The following is a 21,575-nucleotide window of genomic DNA, read 5'->3' as shown; positions in this document are numbered from 1 at the left end:
CTTTCAAGTTTCAATATGTTTATAAAGTTACAATTTAACTTACTCTACCTCACTTGCATTAGCCATTAAGTCCACATCTTCTGGAGGCTGTAGCATGGGAGTCAGAGCATTATGAAACATCGTGAATTAATTTCCAAGCAGTGCCAAAAGAATAACAAAATCTCTCAGGCAATAAGTAAAATGCAACCCTAGCTATTCATGATAGAAAAATAGTAATGTATTGTACTTCGGAATGAACAGTCCAGATATTGTCTGCATCTCAGAACATGCACTAAACAAAGTACTAGTAACTGAGAATCATAGATGACTTGCTTGCAAACACAGATCATCCCATGGGTACTATTTAGACTATTAAACACTTAACCAGAAACTCTTGGAGTTTCCATAGCAAAAGTAGAAAGCATTGCCTAGAAAAAAAAGTCCAGACAAGATTTAGTTTTAGCTAGAGGTGAATTATGTAGTGTGTGTTTCGTAATATCCATTAATTTTTAGGAACATCCATAAAAGAGGCCAGGAGCCATCTTACAGGTAAATTGTTTTCTCCTTTCCAAGCTAACCCCTTTTCCTCTCTGAATATGCTGTACTCCTCAGTCCAATAATTCATTGCAGTTTTCCACTGCCAAACAATGGGACAGACTCCCAGGCAAAGCAAAAGTTGCAAAAGAGAAATTCAGACTGGACGTGTGAACAAATTTTTCACAATGACAGTGTGAAAACCTTATACGAGTTGCCCAGGGAGGCTGTGGACTCCCCATCCTCTGAGATTTTCAGAAAATGGATGGGCACTGCCTTGGGCAATAGTTCTGTCTTTGAAGATGGCTTAACTTCTGGAAGGAGGTTGAATTAAAGGACCTCCAGCATTTCCCTTAAACTTATTAATAATTTGTACTGTTCCAAGAATACTGGTAAGTAATAGGGAAAAAATATCAGTTTTAACAACCAGCTCAACAGTTGAAGAGTTTTGCATTAAATTCACATGGAAAATTTATTGTTTCAAGTCCCAGTCCATAATTCAGATTCCCTGGATACTCACAAAATCATAACTCAGCTAACATTTGGATATAGATTCCATAGGTAAAAACTGTGGAAACTCTCCTCTGATGCCCAGATGTCTGCAGCTGACTTGTTCAAGTCTACTCCCATTATAACACATGTGAACTACTCAGTGCCAGCAGTGAAGTCAGAGGCCCAACCCATCTAATTATCCCATGTGCAATAGCAATGGTAAAGATGCTTAGATGTCTACACAGAAATGAGTCTGTACTAAGAGCTATTATCCCTATGAGCAGAATGCTTATAGGAACATTTTGGTTCCAAGTTTTTTTGCAGATTTGCATATTGGATGAAAGACTCTCATTCTGCAAGAAAAGAACTTAATTAATAAGCTAAACAAAATTCATGGAAAAATATCTTCTAAAATTTTAGCATGTACTATGAGTATTTAAAAAATCAGTAGGCACAGAGGAAAACAAGGAGAGCTGAAACTGTGCTTTAGGGCAGTCATCTTGAATGAAGGAAAGTCAGGTTCAAGTGCCTCAGTAAATAATCATTTTATTATGCAAAGCACAACAGCCTAAAAACAAAAAAAAAGCTGAGCATTCCTAACCACGCAACAGTCTGCAAGGTCAGAAATTAAGCTGTGCTTATAAACTAGATGAGAATATTTTTTATCCATATCTCTACCATGCTGTAACTAAAAAGTGTTGCTGAGATTCAGGAATCTTCCTGATGAATCCAACTTGAACAAGTTCAGAGGTGAGATTGAATCACTCAAGACTGTGCTCAATGAATCACATCATAAGTTCTTTGCCCTGAAGACTTCAGTTTGCATTCTCTACATTACTATTAGCATTCATGAGTCCTTAAGGTTCTACATATACAGAATCATGGAGTTGTTTATTTCCTCCAAGAAAACTATCCTCAGTGAAATTTTGAACAAGTGTTTGAATTCATTACTAATAGCAGTCTAATAATACTTTTAAGTGTTAATGAAAAAAAAACAGCACATGATTTAAAAAGGCTTATGAATTCTGCCTATGCATTCTGTCAGATTTTGTGATAAAGGGTTACTCAGAATAAGATTAGCATGTAGGCCATGTATTTATTGTTGCATACAGCAACCTGCTGCAGAATCTCAGCAGCGGAGATAGCAAAAACCAAACATTTTGTTCACAACCATACTCTCTAAATCTTTCTTTTCCAAGTGACAGGTATGAATGTTGATGAGAGAGAGTAGTTTAGTCTGGGATACCAGTAAGAATGGAAAGAAATTTTTCTTGTCACAAAACATAACCAGCTGCTTAATAATATGGTATTTGCTAGATTTAATTTTCTAGCACTCACCAGACATGCAAAAACACATATCTCATATCCCTTCAGGATATCACTTGTGGAGCTCATTGATAGCTGCACCTTGGGGCATAGAACATTGCCTGCATGGCAATAATGCCTATAATAATATATCTTCATAGATGGACAGGCTTCTTGCTGTGATTGACATACCAACACATAGAGAAAGACACTACTGTACTAGCTATTAGCGACCTAGAGAATTTCTATGCCATGAATTGCTAGTGTGAAAATTGCATCTCCTATTTTCTTTACTATTGTGACTCGATCAGTTCTTGTATTGCTTAGGCAGCATCTGGAACAGCTGCAGAGGCAATCAAATAATCTTAGAGCCTTTGGACATGCAAAGAAAACAGTCTGTTAGATTTAACGGTACGGACAAATAGGCTGTGTAAAAGAACATTTTTGCATCTTGCAGCATGTGGTGCAGTGTTCAGGACAGCAGTGTTGTCTGATCAACCTGACTAGAGAACACATTCCAAAAATTATGAAGACACTTCGGAATAGACTGAGTAGTGCCGATCAAAATATGTATTTCTTTTGGAGATAATGCCTTTACTGAAACTTGCATCAGACTGCAGACAGAAGTACTGTAAGTTTTTATAAATGTCATACCTTGTATACCAATATAATAGTAAGCTGTCTACAAAATAAACAAGGCCAAATGCTGTCTCTCAAAGTTCTGTTTTTACTTTTGTTGTTGTTGTTTTTTTCCCATGAACTTTCTGGTATCTCATTGTGTGCTTCTGCTATGCATCTTACTCTGTCAACTTTTTTCCAAGGTAAACAAATGTTTCCTGAACTTTACATTTAGACTTAATGATGATTAGGACTATTTTACTGTCAAACAACTAAACATGAAAGCTTGTGAGTTCTCAAAAGAATTCCAAGATTATGTGCCAACCACACTGATTTTGAGAAATATTTTTGATTCAAAGTATTAAATAGAGTTGTGTTGATTTCTTTTACACAGTTTAGGTAATAGAAGTCATCTCCTGCAGGATTTTTCAGGCCCACTCTAGACTCAGAAGATGAGAATGGTGTTCCTAATGAATTCCACAGCCTTGACACAAAGTGTGTATTACCCATATAGTGCAGAAAGGAACTAGGTATTTATTTCTGAAATTCACAGCAGCCGCTGTGATGAGTGGAGAGTCACCTGATTCTCCCACAGAGCTGGACTCCAGCTTTCTTAAAAAAAAAAAAAAAAATTATGTTCTGCTGAAGTGCTTGCTGGGGTCTTTTATCTATAATATAAAGATGTAGTGCTTGTTGAGGACTCTAATCTACACTGTAAAGATGTTTCAACATGTTCTATCTGAAAGGATAATTGGTGACTGGAGTACTGATGATGAGTGAGATTCTAGATTCAAGTCCAGACTCTGGAAGAGAAAATGAGTACTTTGGAATTGCCAGCTGTTGAAAATTATGACAAACCTGACTATTAAAAAATCACATATTTTTTGTTCAGTTTTTCCCAAAGAGTATCTGCATTAACAATTATATGAAAATATATTACAATTAAAGGAAAGTGAAGTATGGTTTACATTTTCATATACTTCTGCCATTTGGATTTTCTTTCAAAATCTTGAAAAAGCAGTTTCACCTTGAATTTCTCATCTGGCAGAATTAATATATTACGGTTTTATTATAAAAGACCAACAGTATATTTTTCATTAAGCTGTGGGGGTACTCTTTTTTGAAACCCTTGCTATTTCTTTCAGAATAAAGTACTTTCTAAAAGTCTGAGCTTCTCAGGATTCATCAACTTACTGTGGGAATCTAAAAAGAATAAGTGTTCAAATAATTTTACACTACTTTAACAACAGAACAAAATAAAAGAATAGAAGAAACACTAATTCCACACAGCCTGTTTTCACTATGTTTCATGTTACCTTCAAAGATTTAATCTGATAATTTATTTTTCAATACTGAAGATACAATAGTCACTGAATGACTAATACATGCTTTAATTTACCATTAGTTGCCCAGCAAATATCAGTCATCTCAATAGTTAAATGCAGGCCCAAGAACTCAGTGTATATTTGTAATTTACAAATGTGTAAGTTGGATATTTTAATTTAAGATACATCTAGCATATTTTGCTGCATATCTACCATTTTAAAAATCAAGTCTGTGATATTAACATAGAATATATTTGTTTCAATGTTGAAATCATTGAAAACTTCAACACAAATTAAGGTAAGAGATTAACAGCTACATTTACATGACAAGTAGGTTAAACCTAGCTAGCCAAGGTAAAAACCTGATCTTGACATCCTGGTGTGGAACTTTACTGTGTCACCATGGTGAAGAGTTCAAAACAGAAGGAGAACAGACAGCTAAACATTCTTTAATGAAGCATATTTGGAAGAGCTCTGTACCTCCCCATAGCAGCTGAACTCTTTTCCATAGTTATTCTATTCTGAAATATGCTACTCTTCAAGGATGAATTTAAACTGAGCTCTTCTCACTGGAGGTTTCACAAGGGAGTTCACCCAAAACAGAATTTGTGGGTTGAGATAAAACTATTTACAAAAAGGAAAATGATAATAGTTATGACAATATAAATAACAAGTGAAGCACAAGAAATTGCTCACCACCCACTGACTGATGCCCAGTTAGCCTCCCGGTGAGCAGAAGACAGATGAACTCATTCCCTACAAAACTCTCTTCGTGGTGTCATAAGGTATGGAATATCCCCTTTGCCAGTTTAAATCAGCTGTCCTGATTCTGTTAACACCAACTTCTTGGGCCCTTAGCGGAGAATGGCTTTGGCTATGTGCTGCACTGCTTAGCAGCAACACCTTGCTGTTTTTCTCCTAGAACTAAAACATAGCATTATACTAGAGACTCCGAAGAAAACAATTGGAATATATCACCACTACGTGCCAATCTTCAGAACTGAAAGAGGCAGGGGAACCCTGAATAAATGTAAACATATGGCTTAAGCAGACTGCATGACAGTCTGGAGCTGCTGAGTACTTGGTGAAAGTTGCTTGAACTGTGTGTGGACTATTTTTTTTTTAAAAGATTTTTGAAACATCTCCATCTCTGTAGTCATCCTGGAGGGAATTTTAAAACGTATTACAGATAAACAGATTGTCCTTTGGGGCATGATGTATAACTTTTTAGTAAAGTAGTAATCAAATTAGGTATACTGGATGGAAGTCTTTGTTAAATGAAGAAATCCACAGGGTGGTGAATTAGATATGCTTGCAGTATATTCTTGGCTTTGCTGGTAATGATCTACACACATGCTTAATGTTTAACAGACCTTGCTTCATACTAAATCTGAGACATATGGCAGCCATTACTTAAAGAAAGCAATGCATTTCTTTCCTGTCAGCAATGTCAGTACTGAAGCAGATTCTTACAGAAGTCTCAGTTATCCATATCTCCTGCCTGTAATTCTTGATACTCTACTTTTTAGCCCTTTTTGTCTCCTCACTCTCCAATTTTTATTTTTATTTTTCTTCTGACAGATCTATTATGAGATTGATTAACTGTGTGAATTTCCAGGATAAATATGGAGCCAAAATCATTTCAGACATATTCCTTAAACTGTAACAATCCCAACAATTTATTTTCAAAAGCCCTGCAAAATCCACAGAATGAGTATTCATGGGATTTTTGTTGTAGTCATATTTGCATTTCCTTTTATTATCATGCAAATACAGTCTTGGAAATTGTTCATCATCTCAGGGACATTTTGTGCTTCACTGATATTTTGATTGGTCAGCTTCACAGCTTAAGAATTACTCTTGTAGAAAGTGAGGCCTTGGAAAATATCTCAGGTTGGACACTCAGAATGAAAAGTCTCCCAAACCATTAGTCATTTTCGAAAATCTTGGCCATGATCTTTTATTAGCCTGTAAAAGTTTATCACCGTACATTGCACCCTTTAAATAATTACTAGCGACACCAGATGATGGAGATGCAAAACAGGAGAATTTGTGGGCAGTCTTGATGGTTTCTTGGAAAGCAGGCCTTTCTGCAATATCTATTTGGGTACCCAGTCATGTGTTCCCAAAGCACTCTTTCCAAAATGTTTGAATACAGGTGAGAATACACACTAGCAGGGACATCTCCGTCTAGACCAGGCTGCTCAAAGCCCCATCCAGCCTGGCCTTGAATGATTCCAGGGAGGTGGAGTTCACAGTGGAAGGCAGATCTTCCAGTGTCTCACCACCTTCACAGTAAAGAATTTCTTCCTAATGTCAAGTCTAAATCTGCTCTCTCCCATTTTAAAACCATTTCACCTTGTCCTGTTACTACATGCTGTCATTAAAAGTCCACCCCCCAGCTTTCCTGTAGGCCCCCTTTGGATACTGGAATGACGCTGCTCTCTCATCCAGGTGTAGGGGAGGTGCTCCAGCCCTCTGATCGTATGCGTGCTCTTCTGTACCTGCTCCAACAACTCAATGAAATACCTGGTCTCCAAATCCACAGATGTCACATAATAATGACGTGCTTCTCCCTTGGCAAACAGCAGTTTACCCAAAGAGCCCCACTGTCTGTCACAAGATAACCTACACATCCCTCTGCCTAGGACTTTTGTGATAACATAATGAACATCTGTACATGATCAGCAGGTTAAAGGGTAAACTCAGAACCTCCTGAAGTATAAGAATAACAAATCTTTCTTGTTAAATGTACAACATCTGGCAGCTTGCATTGGAGTGTGTCACAGCAGATATCTGCCACCACTACTCACTGTTTTAAACTTTTCATTTCAGTATTTGTGAAAGTCTTGGCTCGTTCCTTAATGGTGAACAGATCACAAAAACTCCAGATCCTTTCTATATGTAATTTGTGAAGATTTAGCACAAATGCAAACCAGATTTAAGCTGTACTGGCTGGCTTTGACAAAAATCATAGATATACTTTTCATTGTAAAACCTCCTTAAATCAGTTGTAACCAAACACAACTATTTTAACATTCATACTGTGTTGCTTTCCATCTCTACCCACCTCCCTTCCATGGAGTCCAGCTGACTTTCTGGTCACTTGCATGTAGCTGGATGACTGCTGCAGGAGGAAACATTTTAAGGCCTAGTTCTTTAAAGTGGCACTCATAATGAGAAGGTTAGTATGACACATTTAATTTTTTGCTCATAGGTAGTATATCATCTGCTGAAAGTTAGAACTTTTATTTTTAGGTATAGATGTAAATATAAAAGATGGTGAAGAATCTGCAGTTCTATTGGAGTGAAGCACTTAATCAGTTGTTTTGTTTTTAAGCACATAAGCTACATCAAAATAGCAGGTAACAAGGATGTTGGTCTTTTTTTCCCTAAACAAAAAGCATACTAGGACCAATATGTATTTGTTAACAAAAGTTTAAAATGTGCTTAACATTAGCCTTACTGAAGTCAGTGGAAGTTGAAAATGTTCCTAAAGGTTGATTTCCTTTTATTTATTTATTTGTGTCATTCTTGCAAAATAAAAGAATGAGGATTAAAATGATGACTAGATTACTAGATATTTCTTAAACCTCTTCTTAGACATTCTGAATTTGGGAATCAAAGAATTAAACATTATGAAGTACGTTACTGGAGATTTTATTACTAAAAAACTTAGATTGAACGGTATTAAATTTATTATATGTTTTATAGCATGTATAAACTCATAAAAGCTTTGAGGATGTATTTTATGTTTGTAGCATTTTCATTAACTTTTCTTTTAAAATATTTATGCTCTGGCTTTGAGCCTGGATAGTTTTCCTGATACTTATCTGTTACTATTTGTATCAGAAAAGAAAACAAAAATCCCCCTGAAGTATTTAATGTGAGAAATAGGCATCTATGCTTTGGAAAATGAGTTGGCTGGAAAGAGTTTTCTTTAGATCAATGATAAAACAAGGCAATTAATTGGTGCCTTGATAATTAAAAACAGACCTCACTGCAGGAGGCACTGTGGAATATGATATCTTAGTAGAAATATGAGTAAAAATGCCTCAAAAGAAAGAGGAAAAGTCATGTTTTAATCCTTTTTAATTATTAAAAAAATCTTAGCAAATGCTTTTGCTATCTTCTTCCTTTAATCAAGAATTACATCTTTAAATGGCAAGGCAGCATCTGCATTTAATCAAAATCAAATAAAAGATTTCCGCTGGAACAGATGGCACTGGTTTTAATGCTTTGTGGCCAGTTCAGGTATTACGAGAATGAATTATGATGTAAGCAAGCTTTGTGTGTAAAGTATAATTTGACAAAACTATTGAATAAAGGAACACTTTGTGTTACCTGTTTCATCTAGACCAGATCATCTCATCTGCTAAAATGTAAGAATCAAATACCTTCAGCTCTGTGGTTGCTTAATATTCAAGTCAGGATTTCCTGCCTTTTCTTGCCTAGGTGCTGAGGTGCCTTAGCTATTTTAGGGGTTAAAAGCTGAAGTCACTGATGCGTATATATTAGGCTGTATTCATAGAACGCGGCTTGTAGCCTGACTCAAGCTATTACAGTCTAACAGCAGTGACCAATAGAAAGGGGAGATCCAAGAAAGCTGAGGTAAGCCCAAATTCTGAAGCAACGTCAAATTAGGAACAATAGCTAATAAGGTGTGTATGGTAATACATCTGGGAATGTTAGCACATAATTCAAGTTTTATATGCTATTAATTCTTAGGACAGGAAGCAAACACAGTGGTTAGCAGCCAAAGGCTGTAACAGTGATTTCTAACTGGCTGCAGACAGCTCCAGGAACTTGACTGACAAGGTAAATTACTTTATATTTCTTTAAAAAATATTATTCTTATTATGATATCATATTATTATGTATATTTACAGAGTGAGAATTAAATATGTTGTTCTTTAGAAATATTTTATTTGCCCTGTTTTGGAATAATTCCAAATATCAGATTCTGAGACTAGATCATCTGTAGGATTTTGCACTTGTTACTGGTAATGACAAAAATGAACACTATTATCTGGTTGCATATGATATGCTGCAATTAACTGAGCTGTTTAATCTTAATGGTGCACTAGACATAGGAAATAATTCCCTCTTTATTTAAATGTGGTGTTTTTTCCACAACTAATATCTGTATTTTTACCAGAAATCTCAGCCCTCTCTTGCTTTTGCATTTTGAAAAGCAAACAAGGTAATAAAGTTTGTGAAGCACTGTTTTTGCGCTACATAAATATGTCCTGATGAAGCAAGTGATCATTAATGATCTTATTCATTGTTTAATGGTGAAAAGTATTAGCACAACAAGTAATTAAGTCGGTGAAAAAGTTGCAAAATGCATGACTGTATATGAGCTAATTCAGTTTGGACTTGCCTTTTATTTAATTTAGATCAGGCATTTGTTTTGCCTCTTTGCTATAGAAAAGACAATTCATAACTTTGAATTTGAAAGAGAAAGGGAGGAAGGGAAATGGATTACTCAAACATATTCCCTCCAAGCTTTTTAAGAACATGCCCAACAAACAGCTGTTAAAACATTCTTTGATCTTTCACTTTTATGTGATGAGAAAAGACCTGGAAAATCTGATCCAGATGCCACTATAATTTAGAAGAGAGGAAAACCAAAAAAGATCATAGGATTAATGTTAAAGGGAGTAACACAGACTACAAAGGTATTAATATCATCACAGTATTGATAGCATTATTGAAGATGATAAATTACATAAATTATCTTACACAGAAAGCTCAATGCAGATTTTAAAATAAATAAAATAAAATAAATGAATAAGAAGGAATGATTTAATTCAGAGACACACTCCATTCTTACAGATTCTTTGAAATGATCCCTGCATGAACATCAGTTAAATTTATAGCCATCATGAAAACTAAGTTAGATCAGGAAAATATTCAACATATAATGCTAAACTGTTTATACCTTGTGTTACTATTTAGGAAATACCATGGGTGACAGAATTTGTGTATAAAGGAAATATTATTTGTAGTGTAATAATGCTTTGTTAATTTGGTATGTTGTTAGAGAGTTCTCTTGAGACAACTAATTGTTTTTTTCCCCTTCTAAGGCAAATGATGACTCTAAAAGTCTGCCCAAGTCTTTTGTTATTATTTTTAGTCCATTCTGTGTGGACTCGAACTGTGAGACAAGTTTATAACGAGCTGGATCCTGAGCATTGGTCTCATTACACTTTTGAGTGTCCTCAAGAGTGTTTTTGTCCTCCTAGTTTCCCCAATGCATTATACTGTGATAACAAAGGACTTAAAGAAATACCTGCAATCCCAGCAAGAATTTGGTACCTCTATCTTCAAAACAACCTAATTGAAACAATTTCAGAGAAGCCTTTTGTTAATGCCACTCATTTAAGATGGATAAATTTGAACAAGAATAAAATCACCAACAATGGAATTGAGAGTGGTGTGCTCAGCAAGCTGAAAAGGCTGTTGTACTTATTCCTTGAAGATAATGAGTTGGAAGAGGTGCCAGCACCATTACCAGTGGGCTTGGAACAGCTGAGGCTGGCTAGAAACAAAATCTCCAGAATCCCAGAAGGAGTCTTCAGCAATTTGGAAAATCTCACTATGTTAGATTTGCACCAGAATAACTTGTTGGACAGCGCTCTTCAAAGTGACACCTTCCAAGGACTCAACAGTCTTATGCAACTCAACATAGCAAAAAATTCCCTCAAAAAGATGCCTTTAAGCATTCCAGCTAACACACTGCAGCTGTTTTTAGACAACAACTCCATTGAAGTTATACCAGAAAACTACTTCAGTGCAATACCCAAAGTGACTTTCCTTAGGCTGAACTACAATAAATTATCTGATGAAGGCATTCCCCCAAATGGGTTTAATGTTTCATCTATTCTAGACCTACAGCTGTCTCATAACCAGCTCACTAAAATTCCACCGATCAATGCTCATCTCGAGCACCTTCACCTTGATCACAACAGAATCAAAAGTAAGTGTGTATCATCAGTGATATCAGCAAGAAGTAATTCATTTAAAATGTCTTCTTAACTTCAGAAAGTGCTTCTTGAAAGAAGAGATTAAAAATGTGCCAGGGAAATAAGCAATAGGACCTCCCAGAGGCCAGCTTTCAATTCTGTTCTAAATATGACAAACAAATATGTGCAATTGAGTAATACCAACTTTTGGAAAATGTTCATCAGGATACAGAAAAAAAGACATCCTTGTAAACAGATCAGAAGTAGGAGGCTTAAGGAATTTTTTCCATTTGAATTTTGATATATACACTCCAGTGAACATTTCGTGAGAGAAAATTAAGTTTTCACACAAATATGATGGGAGTAAACATGCAAGAGACAACAATAAAAAAAAAAAGAGGGTAGTAGTTTGGGATGTTCAATGCACATCTATGTAACTGTCATATTTCCATATTTCCAAAGTTTCTGAGAACTTTAGAGACTTCCCTAAACTAACAGAATCACTGTATTTTCAGCTGCTTTGATGATCTCTTTGTAGTAGCAGAGGAAGCTTGTCATATCCTAACTCTGCTTCTAACAATGTTTCCAGCATCTAGGTACACCAGGAACAGGTGGAGTATCTGCATACAAATCCTGCACATCTTAAATCTTTCTGATTACTAATGTGCAGCTGCTTTTTGCTAGCCAGTACAGTAAGCTGTTTCATGCCCAAGGGCAAAATCAAAGTGGTCACTTTCTAATTATCACTGAATAGAATGTAGCCAGGTCTCCACATTTGTCTTCTTAACATGCTGATTTAATTGAACAAATTATTTTCTATGCTGTGTTACTGTTGAACACAAACATGCTAAAGGTAACAATTTGGCTTCTGTGTGAAAGAAAAACATATCAGAGGATAGCTACTAATTATTTAATTAATTCTGAATTTGGGAAATCAAATGTATGAAAATTGACAAATACAGAAGAATTCTGTGCAACTGGAACCTTTTTAAGTGGCCTGCAAAAAGTCTAATGGTTAATTAGAGTTAAGGCTAATGACATATGCTGCTACCAAACATATTTAACTGCCCCCTGGTTAGAAAGGAATTTATTTTAATTGCTTCACTTCAAGGCCTTAGGTGTAGACTTTGTCTCCTATCACTTAAAATGGAGAGTAAACTGAAATAATTGGAATGTAACTTGTCCAGTTTAGATGTGTTTTGTGTTAAAGGTAGAAAAGAGCATTTAAACAGTTGCCAGATTATTTCCTTTCTTAAGAAAGTTTTAAAATAAGTTTAAACTGTGAATAATAACCTATCTAGTATCTGTAAACTCAGTTCTCATTTTCCAATGACACATGAATATCCATGAGTCTAAGTCACACTAATTTTCCAAGAGACTTACATTTCTAAATGCCTTTACCACTTTTCAAATCAAACATTCATTACTTAGGCTCTTTGAAATTTTCCTCTTAATTTTTTCCAGTGAAGTTTTTATTTTTAGCAGTCATGTAAAAAGTAGTCAAATATATATTAAAAAACCAATATCTTAAGGGAAATACTGATATCATCTAAGCTATATTACCGCAGGATTGTAATTGTTCAAGAGGTACAATAATGACATAGGATCCATTGGACAATGCTTTGATGGATAGTTTATCAAAAAAATTTAAGACTGCATGCAAGGAATTTAATTCCATCAGGCAAGGTAATTAAGTTTTGGCATTGGTCTGCAATTGTTCTTAAGCACAGGAAGACAATGGTCAGTCATAATTTTAATGCAACAAATGTAAAGAACTTGAAAGAAAAGTAATTGTGAAAGCTTGGATCTGGTTTCTCCATAAAAAACGTCCATCTGAAAATGTACTTATGCATGCTTAGTGTGACCTCTTCTACAACATTTATTATCAGACACTCCTGCACACTTGCTACTATTTTCTTTCCTCTTGGTCGTTCATAGTTACACTGTTGGCACTGCAAAAGTTCAGACACAAAAATTTGACTGTAAATATTGTTTGTGCACTTTTTATTGCACTGAAGCCCAGTAAAATCAATGGTAACCTGGTCTTGTGGAACCAAGATTTTATTTATATCTTCACCAAGAATCCCACTGCACAACAGAATACGATAGTACACAACACTTAGAAGCAAAATCAATATAAAATGAAAACCAATAGTGGCTATAGCAAATACACATCACTCCTGTTTCATCACATTTTAAGTTATAGCTGTTTGCAATTTTATTTATGAGATACACATACAAGGCTGTGAGATGTCAAATCATGGGACAGAGAGTGTTAAAGGAAGTAAAAAGAGGTGAAGGCATGAAGTAACAGTGTAGAGAATGAACAATGGTAATCAGAAGTTACAACAAGGTTGTCAAAGACCTGATAAAAGCGAGCAAACCTTAAGTTTTCCTAGGGGAATGTCAGAAGGCTGAGCTAGCTTCTTTGAGATAATATTGTTTCACGCAGAGAGAAAGGGAAAATTCCTTGGGCCAAGTAGCAATACCAATCTATCAAAATTCATTTTAGGATATTTGGAAGAAAATGCTCTATGTTCTAGATCCTGTCTAATTGTCAGACTCCTGAACTATTAATCTTCTATAGCAACTGTATTTCTAAATGTTGAGACCTTATGAATTTGTAGTGGAAAAAGAAACAGGATCTTTTGTAGCTCTTCAGTAGATGTAGAGTATTAGCCAGTAATGAGGATCTCTTTAGTTTACCCCAACTGCAGCTCCAGAGTCTCAGTGTAAATATTATGCTCCTTGTCCACAGGATAAATTTGTCTTATTTAAAATAACCATCCAAGATTTCAGTTTCTATTTTGAATGTCATTCAGTCCTTTACAATTCCAGAGGGAAATTCATCCTATCATCAGGAGACACTAGTCAACTTTTCTATGCATCCATTTCTCTCCAGAATTTGTAAATGGTGTCTAAATGGTTTGCTTAGACTGACACTATTCTCTGCATGAATCGGTTCATTTGAGGGAACTGTACTAATGTAACTGGATTGCCCTGTCCCTCCTTTTGCCAGCAAAATTCAGCAATATACCCACAAACCCAGGATTGAAAGAGATAAAGGCTTTTACTACTCTAATAATTTGGGTAGGATTTACTACTTATACAATAACCAAATCACTCTGTATCACATGTTATCAGGAAATCACTTCATAGTTGGCCGGCCTGTGGTTCAAAAGCTACCTTCTCATGTTAAGGCTGAAATAATTAACCTATGAACACTATTCCACTGGGATATTTTCTAGATCAAACAACACAGAATTTTAGAGTTCATTTGAAGCCATCTTGTTTTCTAATGACAGCAGTGCTCTTCGGCTCTTTGAAGTGCACTATAACCTGCAAAGACAAATATTGTCTGCTATACAGCAGTGATTCATTTGCACATCTTTTTGTAATTGCTTCCGTAGTGAAATCTTATTCTCAAACTTCCTTTTTCATGTCTTCACACAAGAAAATAAGTTGTACCTTGCTTCTTCCAAGACTTCATCTTCAGATGTCTTGCAAGGGAATTAAATGTATTAATCAAATTTCTCAACACGGGCAAAGAGATCTTTTTACAGTATTTCTGATAAAATTCCAAGTCCTTGACAAGCTAAATGTATACATCCAGTCTCCATGACAAAGATGAAAGCTGTTTCAAAGATGTTGCCAACATCTTGGCAGTGTTGTTCTGAAATACTACTTTTCATTTGGAGTAAAAAAAAAAATAAAAAAAATCATGCTTTTTCTTGTTCTTCTTGTTGTGGTTGTTCTGTCTTAACTTCAAATAAATTTAGAAGATGTAATCAGAAGATATATGAATATTATAGCATACCACTGAGGTAAGATCTTCAAAATTCCTCAGCATTAGCCTTGTTCTACCTCCTGTGAAGTTGGAGTTATGTCTCAAAATATACTTATATTATATAACTGTCTAAGCTATTTGTTTTAGTCTTTGTCTAAGATGAGGTTATATATCTAGCATGCTTTATTCACAATTATGGCATGTTAAATACGGCATGTTTAATATGTGATTCTCTGCTCTAAATTACGATATCTCAGTATGCATTCTTACAATAATGAATAAAATTGTGGGTGTTATTCCAACTCTGACAAGAGAAAGTGAGTCCTATACAAACACTGGGGCAAGGATGTATTATTTTTCTAAGGACATTTTAGTTTTCAAGATCCCTCCCTATGGAAATTACCTAACATGTGTGATCTACATTTTCAGGTGTCAATGGCACTCAGATATGCCCAGTCTCAATTGCAGTAGCAGAAGACTATGGTCTTTATGGTAACATCCCTCGCCTTCGTTATCTTCGCTTGGATGGAAATGAAATTCAGCCTCCAATTCCTTTGGATATCATGATATGTTTCCAGCTACTTCAGGCTGTTGTCATATAAACATAATACTACATCATATAAACATAATGTGTGAAGCACTCTTGTGCTGTAAGAATGCTAAGATCCAAGTTTTGCTGGAATGAAACTTGTTTTAACTCAGAAACCAAGAAGTAACAGTTTTATTTTGACTCTACTTTGTTCTTTGCTTGCATCTGTTCTGCAGCTGAACATATTGTTCTTCTTTTAGAAGAGATTTTGAATCTACATAAAACATACTTAACACGTGACCTAAGAATTCCTACTGTAAATATGTAGAAAATTGTCAGTTGTAATTTCCCAAATATTCCAAAGCAAATTCTTATATACTCTATCTTTTCAAATTCTACAATGTTTATCCTATTTATATCATTGGTTTAGACAAGTTATATGTCCATGTATTTGTTAACTAGTAACTGACATAAAGAATTTAGATGCAGTCATGTTAGAGAAATCATGTGTAACATGAATACAATTTTATCAGAACTGTCAGTCTTTTTTAACTGCCTAACAGTTATCAGCCATTTCACGTGCAAATAACTCATAAATTGTTGTCATCCTGACTGATAATGATATTTTTAAGGTACGAAGTGTGTGAGACTCAGGGTACAAAGCAATATACTGAGTATATATTACTTCACAGACATATGATTTCAAAGTTGAGACTGGACAAGGGAATACAGGATGAAATCTAGTTCTACCAAAGAGCCATTTTTCTGCTGTTTCATTCTTCAGAATTACATTTTTAATTTTGACACCATTTTTTCCTTCAGCTTTAGGTTGGTCATTCAGTATTTGGTTCATATTTTGATTCTACAGAGACAAAACCAAGAAAAGTAATCATTATTTATTTCACAGAGTAGGTGTTTTACAGAAATTACAAAGATAAGTTAATGTATCAATGAAAAACATTAATTTAAGAAATTAAAAGATAAAACCCTCCCTCCTACCACTAACGCTAAATTGTTCACTGAACTAATCAAATATTTTCATAGGAAGTGTATCAGTTGGAGCAAATAAAACTCAGGGCAGTGTTTAGCTATCTGCCAACTCATATAAATACATATACTTCTGGACTCTAGAGATGTCTAGTTTTTTTAGATTTCAGTAGCTAACAAACAATATATAAGCAGGCATCTTTACACAAAATCTGGTGGATTTTGATTTTTGTTGATTTTGATGTTGTTTGGATGTTTTTTATTTTTGTTTTGTTTAGTAAAACAATACTGGGAGTTCAATACAAAATTCAAATATTTGAGCCAACAATTCACTCTATTCACTGTTAATTTTTGTTATTTCTAATACCCAACAAAGCAGACTATCAATCAGCAATATTATTTTACTTTTCATGTATTTGTAGATAGAAGTAATTAGTTGAATCCATTCCTAACATTTTAGAAGAGGAATTAGAATTTAGAACATTCTAAATTTTAAAACTGGCCTCAGCAACAATCAATTTAAACTGTATATGTGGCATAGTCTTCTTCTTTGAAGGTTAAACATTTTCTTAAAAGCAGATCTTTAGAAGCATTGAGAATTTCATTTTCTAACCTTCAGTCTCATACTGTTTGAAAATTGGGACTTATGCTCTCTGGCACTTACAGATATAACCCAGTATAGAAGCCCAGTGTAGAATTAATTTATTCAGAAATCCTCTTTTGAAAACCTTTATTATCACAGTTCATTGAATATGATTGCTGGAAAATTTTAGCAAAATGTTTCCTGTACCTTTATATTCATTCTGTATGAAAAAAATACACATCTAAAGTCTCTACAGTATGTATGCATGTTCACGCATGTTCTTTCATAATAACATAGTAATTTATTTTTTGAATAAGAAATGATTTTGGGGACAGTACTACTAATTAAATTATAATGATCATCAACTGCTTGTACTTTGAAGTGAATTTCTACTTACAACAAAGAGAAAATAGTCTAGTGTAAGCATTCTCAGGTACATTGTCAACAATTCTAATTTATGAAATTGCAAAGTATCCTTGGGCTCAAGCTGGAGATTTTAATCATATCATTTTAGGCACTATGTATATATTAAAAAAAGAGCAACCCTTCCCAGTGAGATGATTAACTATTAGAAGTAAATAGATACAAGGACAAGAGAACATCAAGGTAGCTTTCTTGGTAGGGATATAATGTGCTCTTTAATTAAATCACTGCTAATGCTTGCTTTCACTCAGCTGGGCAGTGGGTTTTTCCAATCTGTGAAATATGACTGGATGGTGAATAGCCTTATGAATTATTTCTTCAAAGGTCAGTGCTATCTTTGGAACAGATGTTTTACATATGCAGATTGATACTAAGTACCTGTTCTTCTCAAAACCCAGTTAATTTCAGTGAAAACAAAAGTTCATGATACCTCCTTGTAAGAACATTTACTAGGCTGAAGAACTGCTGCTGCTAATGGCTGTGTCTACACCTTTGATACGTGCAGATAATTTTATGTCTGAGAACTGTTTAATGAAATGAAAATCATAATATTGGAAGTTAGGCTAATATGTTCTGTCTTGATTCAATCTCCCAGAAGCAGCAGAATGATACATAATTCAAATGAGCTTTGATACTACACTGATCTTCACAGGACAAATCAACACTGACTGGGGATTGGGCAGATTTACTGCATGCATAAGCTCTATTTGCAATGGTCTTGGTGCTCTAAATACTTAGGAAATATAGGCGAAATTTCCTCTCAGATTAAAATAGCAGGTCTAAATCACATTATTTTTGACTTACATGATTGAATTCAATCTCAAACTTCCTTCTGTCACAAATAAATTGCACAATAAGAAGAAACAATGGGAAACTGAATGTAGGCTTTCAGTCACAACTCACCTAATTCATTTGTTACGCTAGAAGACTATAAAATAAACTATAAAATATACTGTTTTTCTCCCTATGATGATGGTCTCTAAAACATTGTGAAATGCATCACTGTGCTTGAAAGTCTGACACTGATTATTCCTAATCCAGTATTCATTTCTCACTGTTACCTCCTGATTCAGAAATAATTGAGCCTCTTCCACTGCAAGGGGAGAGGAGCAGAGCTCTCATCTTTCTAGTCTCAACCCACAGCTGCCTTCAGAAAGTTGACATTTGTTTCACTTAGTTTTAAATGTGCTCTGATAATAATTTTGAATGGATTATCATTTAAAGAAGCAAAGATATATAGAAGAAGTATGTGAAGTTCAATACAAAGCAAGTCATCTTAAGAATAGTGTGGTAGTGGCCAACAGCTAACCAAACCGCAGATACCTAATGCTTTGCTAGAAATGCATATGAGATATGTTTTAATTTTGAAATTATGATAGTTAACACAGATGTGCTGTCACTTCAACTCAGGGTACAGATGGCTGTGCTGTAAAGCAAAGCAGAGAACTGAGAAGTTCAAGAAGTGAGAAGAACCCAGACATTTCTCACACATCTGCCAGCCTGATGGAAGTCTGCATGCTAGATATATCTAAAGCCTTTATGATTTTATAATGCAGCTGGCTCTGCAGAAAGAAAAGTCCTTTATAGATGCTGCCAGTATAGTTAAAAAATTCATCTATACGCACAAGTTTTACTTCTCTCTACTTCTCTCTGGCATTTTCTTTCTCACTATTTCAAACAGCTTGCTACCACTTTTGTCTTCAGCATTTTTAATGAAAAACACCACAACAATCATCAGCAGACATACTAGTGACCACAGCATCTTGTATGACATCCAAAGAAAAAAGCACAAACAATGAGTTAAAAATTTGAAGATGACTAGCAAGACCTTGATGTCTGTGTTTACTAACTCTAAGGTATATCCAGTGTTACCTCTAGCATTCACCTTTGTTTCAGATGGTTTCTAATGTTTGGCAGAAACACATGTCATTTTTTCAGACTAGAAAGAATATTTCCTGGTACTATATCCTAGCTAGTTTCATCATCTATCTGGAATTAGATTAACAACTATATTGCTGTACTGGTTGTTGAATCACTTGTCTCACTTCTGCACTGCATGGCACAGAATCTTTGGCACTGTTCAAGTCAGCTAGTAAACATCTTCCTCTTGTTTGAAAGTCTCCACAGTAATTGCTTTTATTTTTTTTTCTGAAATCGCTGACTCTTTTAAAGAGAAAGGGCAAATCTGCAAAGCACCACACTGTATGACTAATGATACTCTGTGGAGTACTGCTAACCACTTCAGATTAGGCATCCAGAGCAATATAACCCCAAGTACATCATGCCCTGCCTTAGCTAATTTATCTGCTTTGCCATTAGTATCATATTTTTTCTCTGGTGCAAACAAATCTTTTCTGAAATTATTTCCCAGTGTAGTTGTTTCTCACATCCTTTCCACTATTGCCAATAGTTGGATATATTCCTTGCTGGCTTAGTCTTGCTTTCTGTAGTATATGCACTTGACAAACATATTTGCCCCTTCATTCAGTCTAATTTTTTCAAAATTTTTAAGATTAAGCACGTTTATGCAAGCTGCACTAATTTTGTCTGGATTCTGGCAGCTCATTCGCATCTTTTTTTTTTTCCCTATGGGAAATACTTTCTTGACTGCTGTTCATGTAGCAAAGCAGAGCACCGTACCCTGCTGCGTACAGCATTCACACCTCTTCCTACGCATGCACATGCACCCAGGCTGATGCTGTCATGTCAACAGGGTGTCTCTGGAAATCCCTTTTCCAAGGCTTTTGTTTCTCTTAGTTGTGTTTTGTTGTTATTACTGTTGTTTTTTGTCGTCTTGTTTTGTTTTCATATATATACATATGAGAACTACAGAAGAAACTGGAAACACATCTTCCATGAACAAAAGCTGTTCCTAGTTAGGTACAATGGCACAATGAAATTTACATGGGGAATCAGCAGTTCTCAGTGAAATCAAGCTTTATCAACAAATAATTTATTCATAAAAAATCTCTATCACAACCTTTCTGAATTGTTAGTGAATTTATAAAAATATGCAAATAGTTTCAACAGCAAGGAAAGAAAAAAAAAGTACAACAATGCTTATGTCTTAAATAATAATCCTCTGCTAAGACATTAATGTAGCATGGTATGCTATTCCCCAGGTAATAAAACCCAGGAATTTGTCTGCAATTGTACTCCTAATACTAGGAAGCCTATTCTCAAAAAGAGTAATCTCCCTTTGATGCTCAGCTTTGTTTCAGGACAGTAAATAAGCCACTGAAACTCTATATTGGCAGTGGGGAGAGCCTCTGTGGTATCGTGGGATCTATGCTCAGATCCAGCAGAGTGAATTGGAGTGCAGATTTCTTCCTCTGAGGAGGTTGTTTGAGTGAGAAGTTCAGTTGATTTTGTGAATCTTAACGTTCTCTTTTTGTGATGAAAAGACTGTCAGGAACCCATCCAGAGATTGCTCAGTAGCACAACAGGCAGGAGTTCTGCTCATGTCCTAAAAGTCCTCCTTCGTCTGAGAAAGCTGCCAGGAACTTTGGCTTCTTGGCCAAAAGTAAAAGCTGTTGGTGAAGATTTTATCTGAAGGTGATTGTGTTTTGGATCCTTCAATGTGGTAGTCATTTACCTATTTGATCTGGTTTGATGCAAGTTCCCAAACACTCAATTCAAAATACAACATAAAAAACATGATGAGAGATTTACCTTCCAGTTCAAAGAGAGAAAAAAATAATAGTTTTCAGTCAAATAAACATAAATATTTTAATATTGGTCTGCCCATCAAACAAACCAACTGAAAAGCCAATTTTCTGTTCTCTAGCCAGGATTTCAGCGCTTTTTTTTTTTTTTTTTTTTTTTTTCCTCCATTTTTTCTTTCTGACTGGAATCACAAAACAGACTTCTCAGGTGTTGAAGGACATCATCAGTGATTTCCAGAAGCAGTATTATGTATGCTTCTTATTCCCCTCAAGGCATTAGAAAAAGTTGTGCTCTTTTTTTTTGTACTTTTATGAGGTCTGCATACAGATCCTCCTTTGTGTACTGTTTCAACAGCCATTGTTTTCAATATTTGTGCAAG

At 35.1% G+C, this 21,575-nt stretch overlaps 1 protein-coding gene across 2 annotated transcripts; it reads left to right on the top strand.

Moving 5' to 3' along the window:
• The first annotated feature begins 4,684 nt into the window (after positions 1-4,684).
• Positions 4,685-18,665, top strand: KERA (keratocan). 2 transcript variants are annotated; one of them, XM_015858001.2, is made up of 5 exons: positions 4,685-5,038; positions 7,344-7,437; positions 8,982-9,071; positions 10,343-11,235; positions 15,438-18,665. In XM_015858001.2, the coding sequence occupies exons 4-5, from the start codon at positions 10,347-10,349 to the stop codon at positions 15,608-15,610; spliced, it is 1,062 nt and encodes a 353-aa protein (XP_015713487.1). In that variant the 5' UTR covers positions 4,685-5,038; positions 7,344-7,437; positions 8,982-9,071; positions 10,343-10,346; the 3' UTR covers positions 15,611-18,665.
• The last annotated feature ends 2,910 nt before the right edge of the window (positions 18,666-21,575 follow it).

The sequence above is a fragment of the Coturnix japonica genome, chromosome 1 (genome assembly GCF_001577835.2).
Source record: "Coturnix japonica isolate 7356 chromosome 1, Coturnix japonica 2.1, whole genome shotgun sequence".
Lineage (NCBI taxonomy): Eukaryota > Metazoa > Chordata > Aves > Galliformes > Phasianidae > Coturnix > Coturnix japonica.
Note: the sequence above shows the minus strand (reverse complement) of the source record. Positions and strands in the feature narration are given on the sequence as shown.

What these genes read in the sequence shown, in the direction of transcription:
- KERA (XM_015858001.2), top strand. Translation starts at nt 10,347, where the DNA reads ATGATGACTCTAAAAGTCTGCCCAAGTCTTTTGTTATTATTTTTAGTC. An exon ending in TGATCACAACAGAATCAAAA is followed by an intron (nt 11,236 to 15,437) that starts GTAAGTGTGTAT and finishes CTACATTTTCAG; the next exon opens with GTGTCAATGGCACTCAGATA.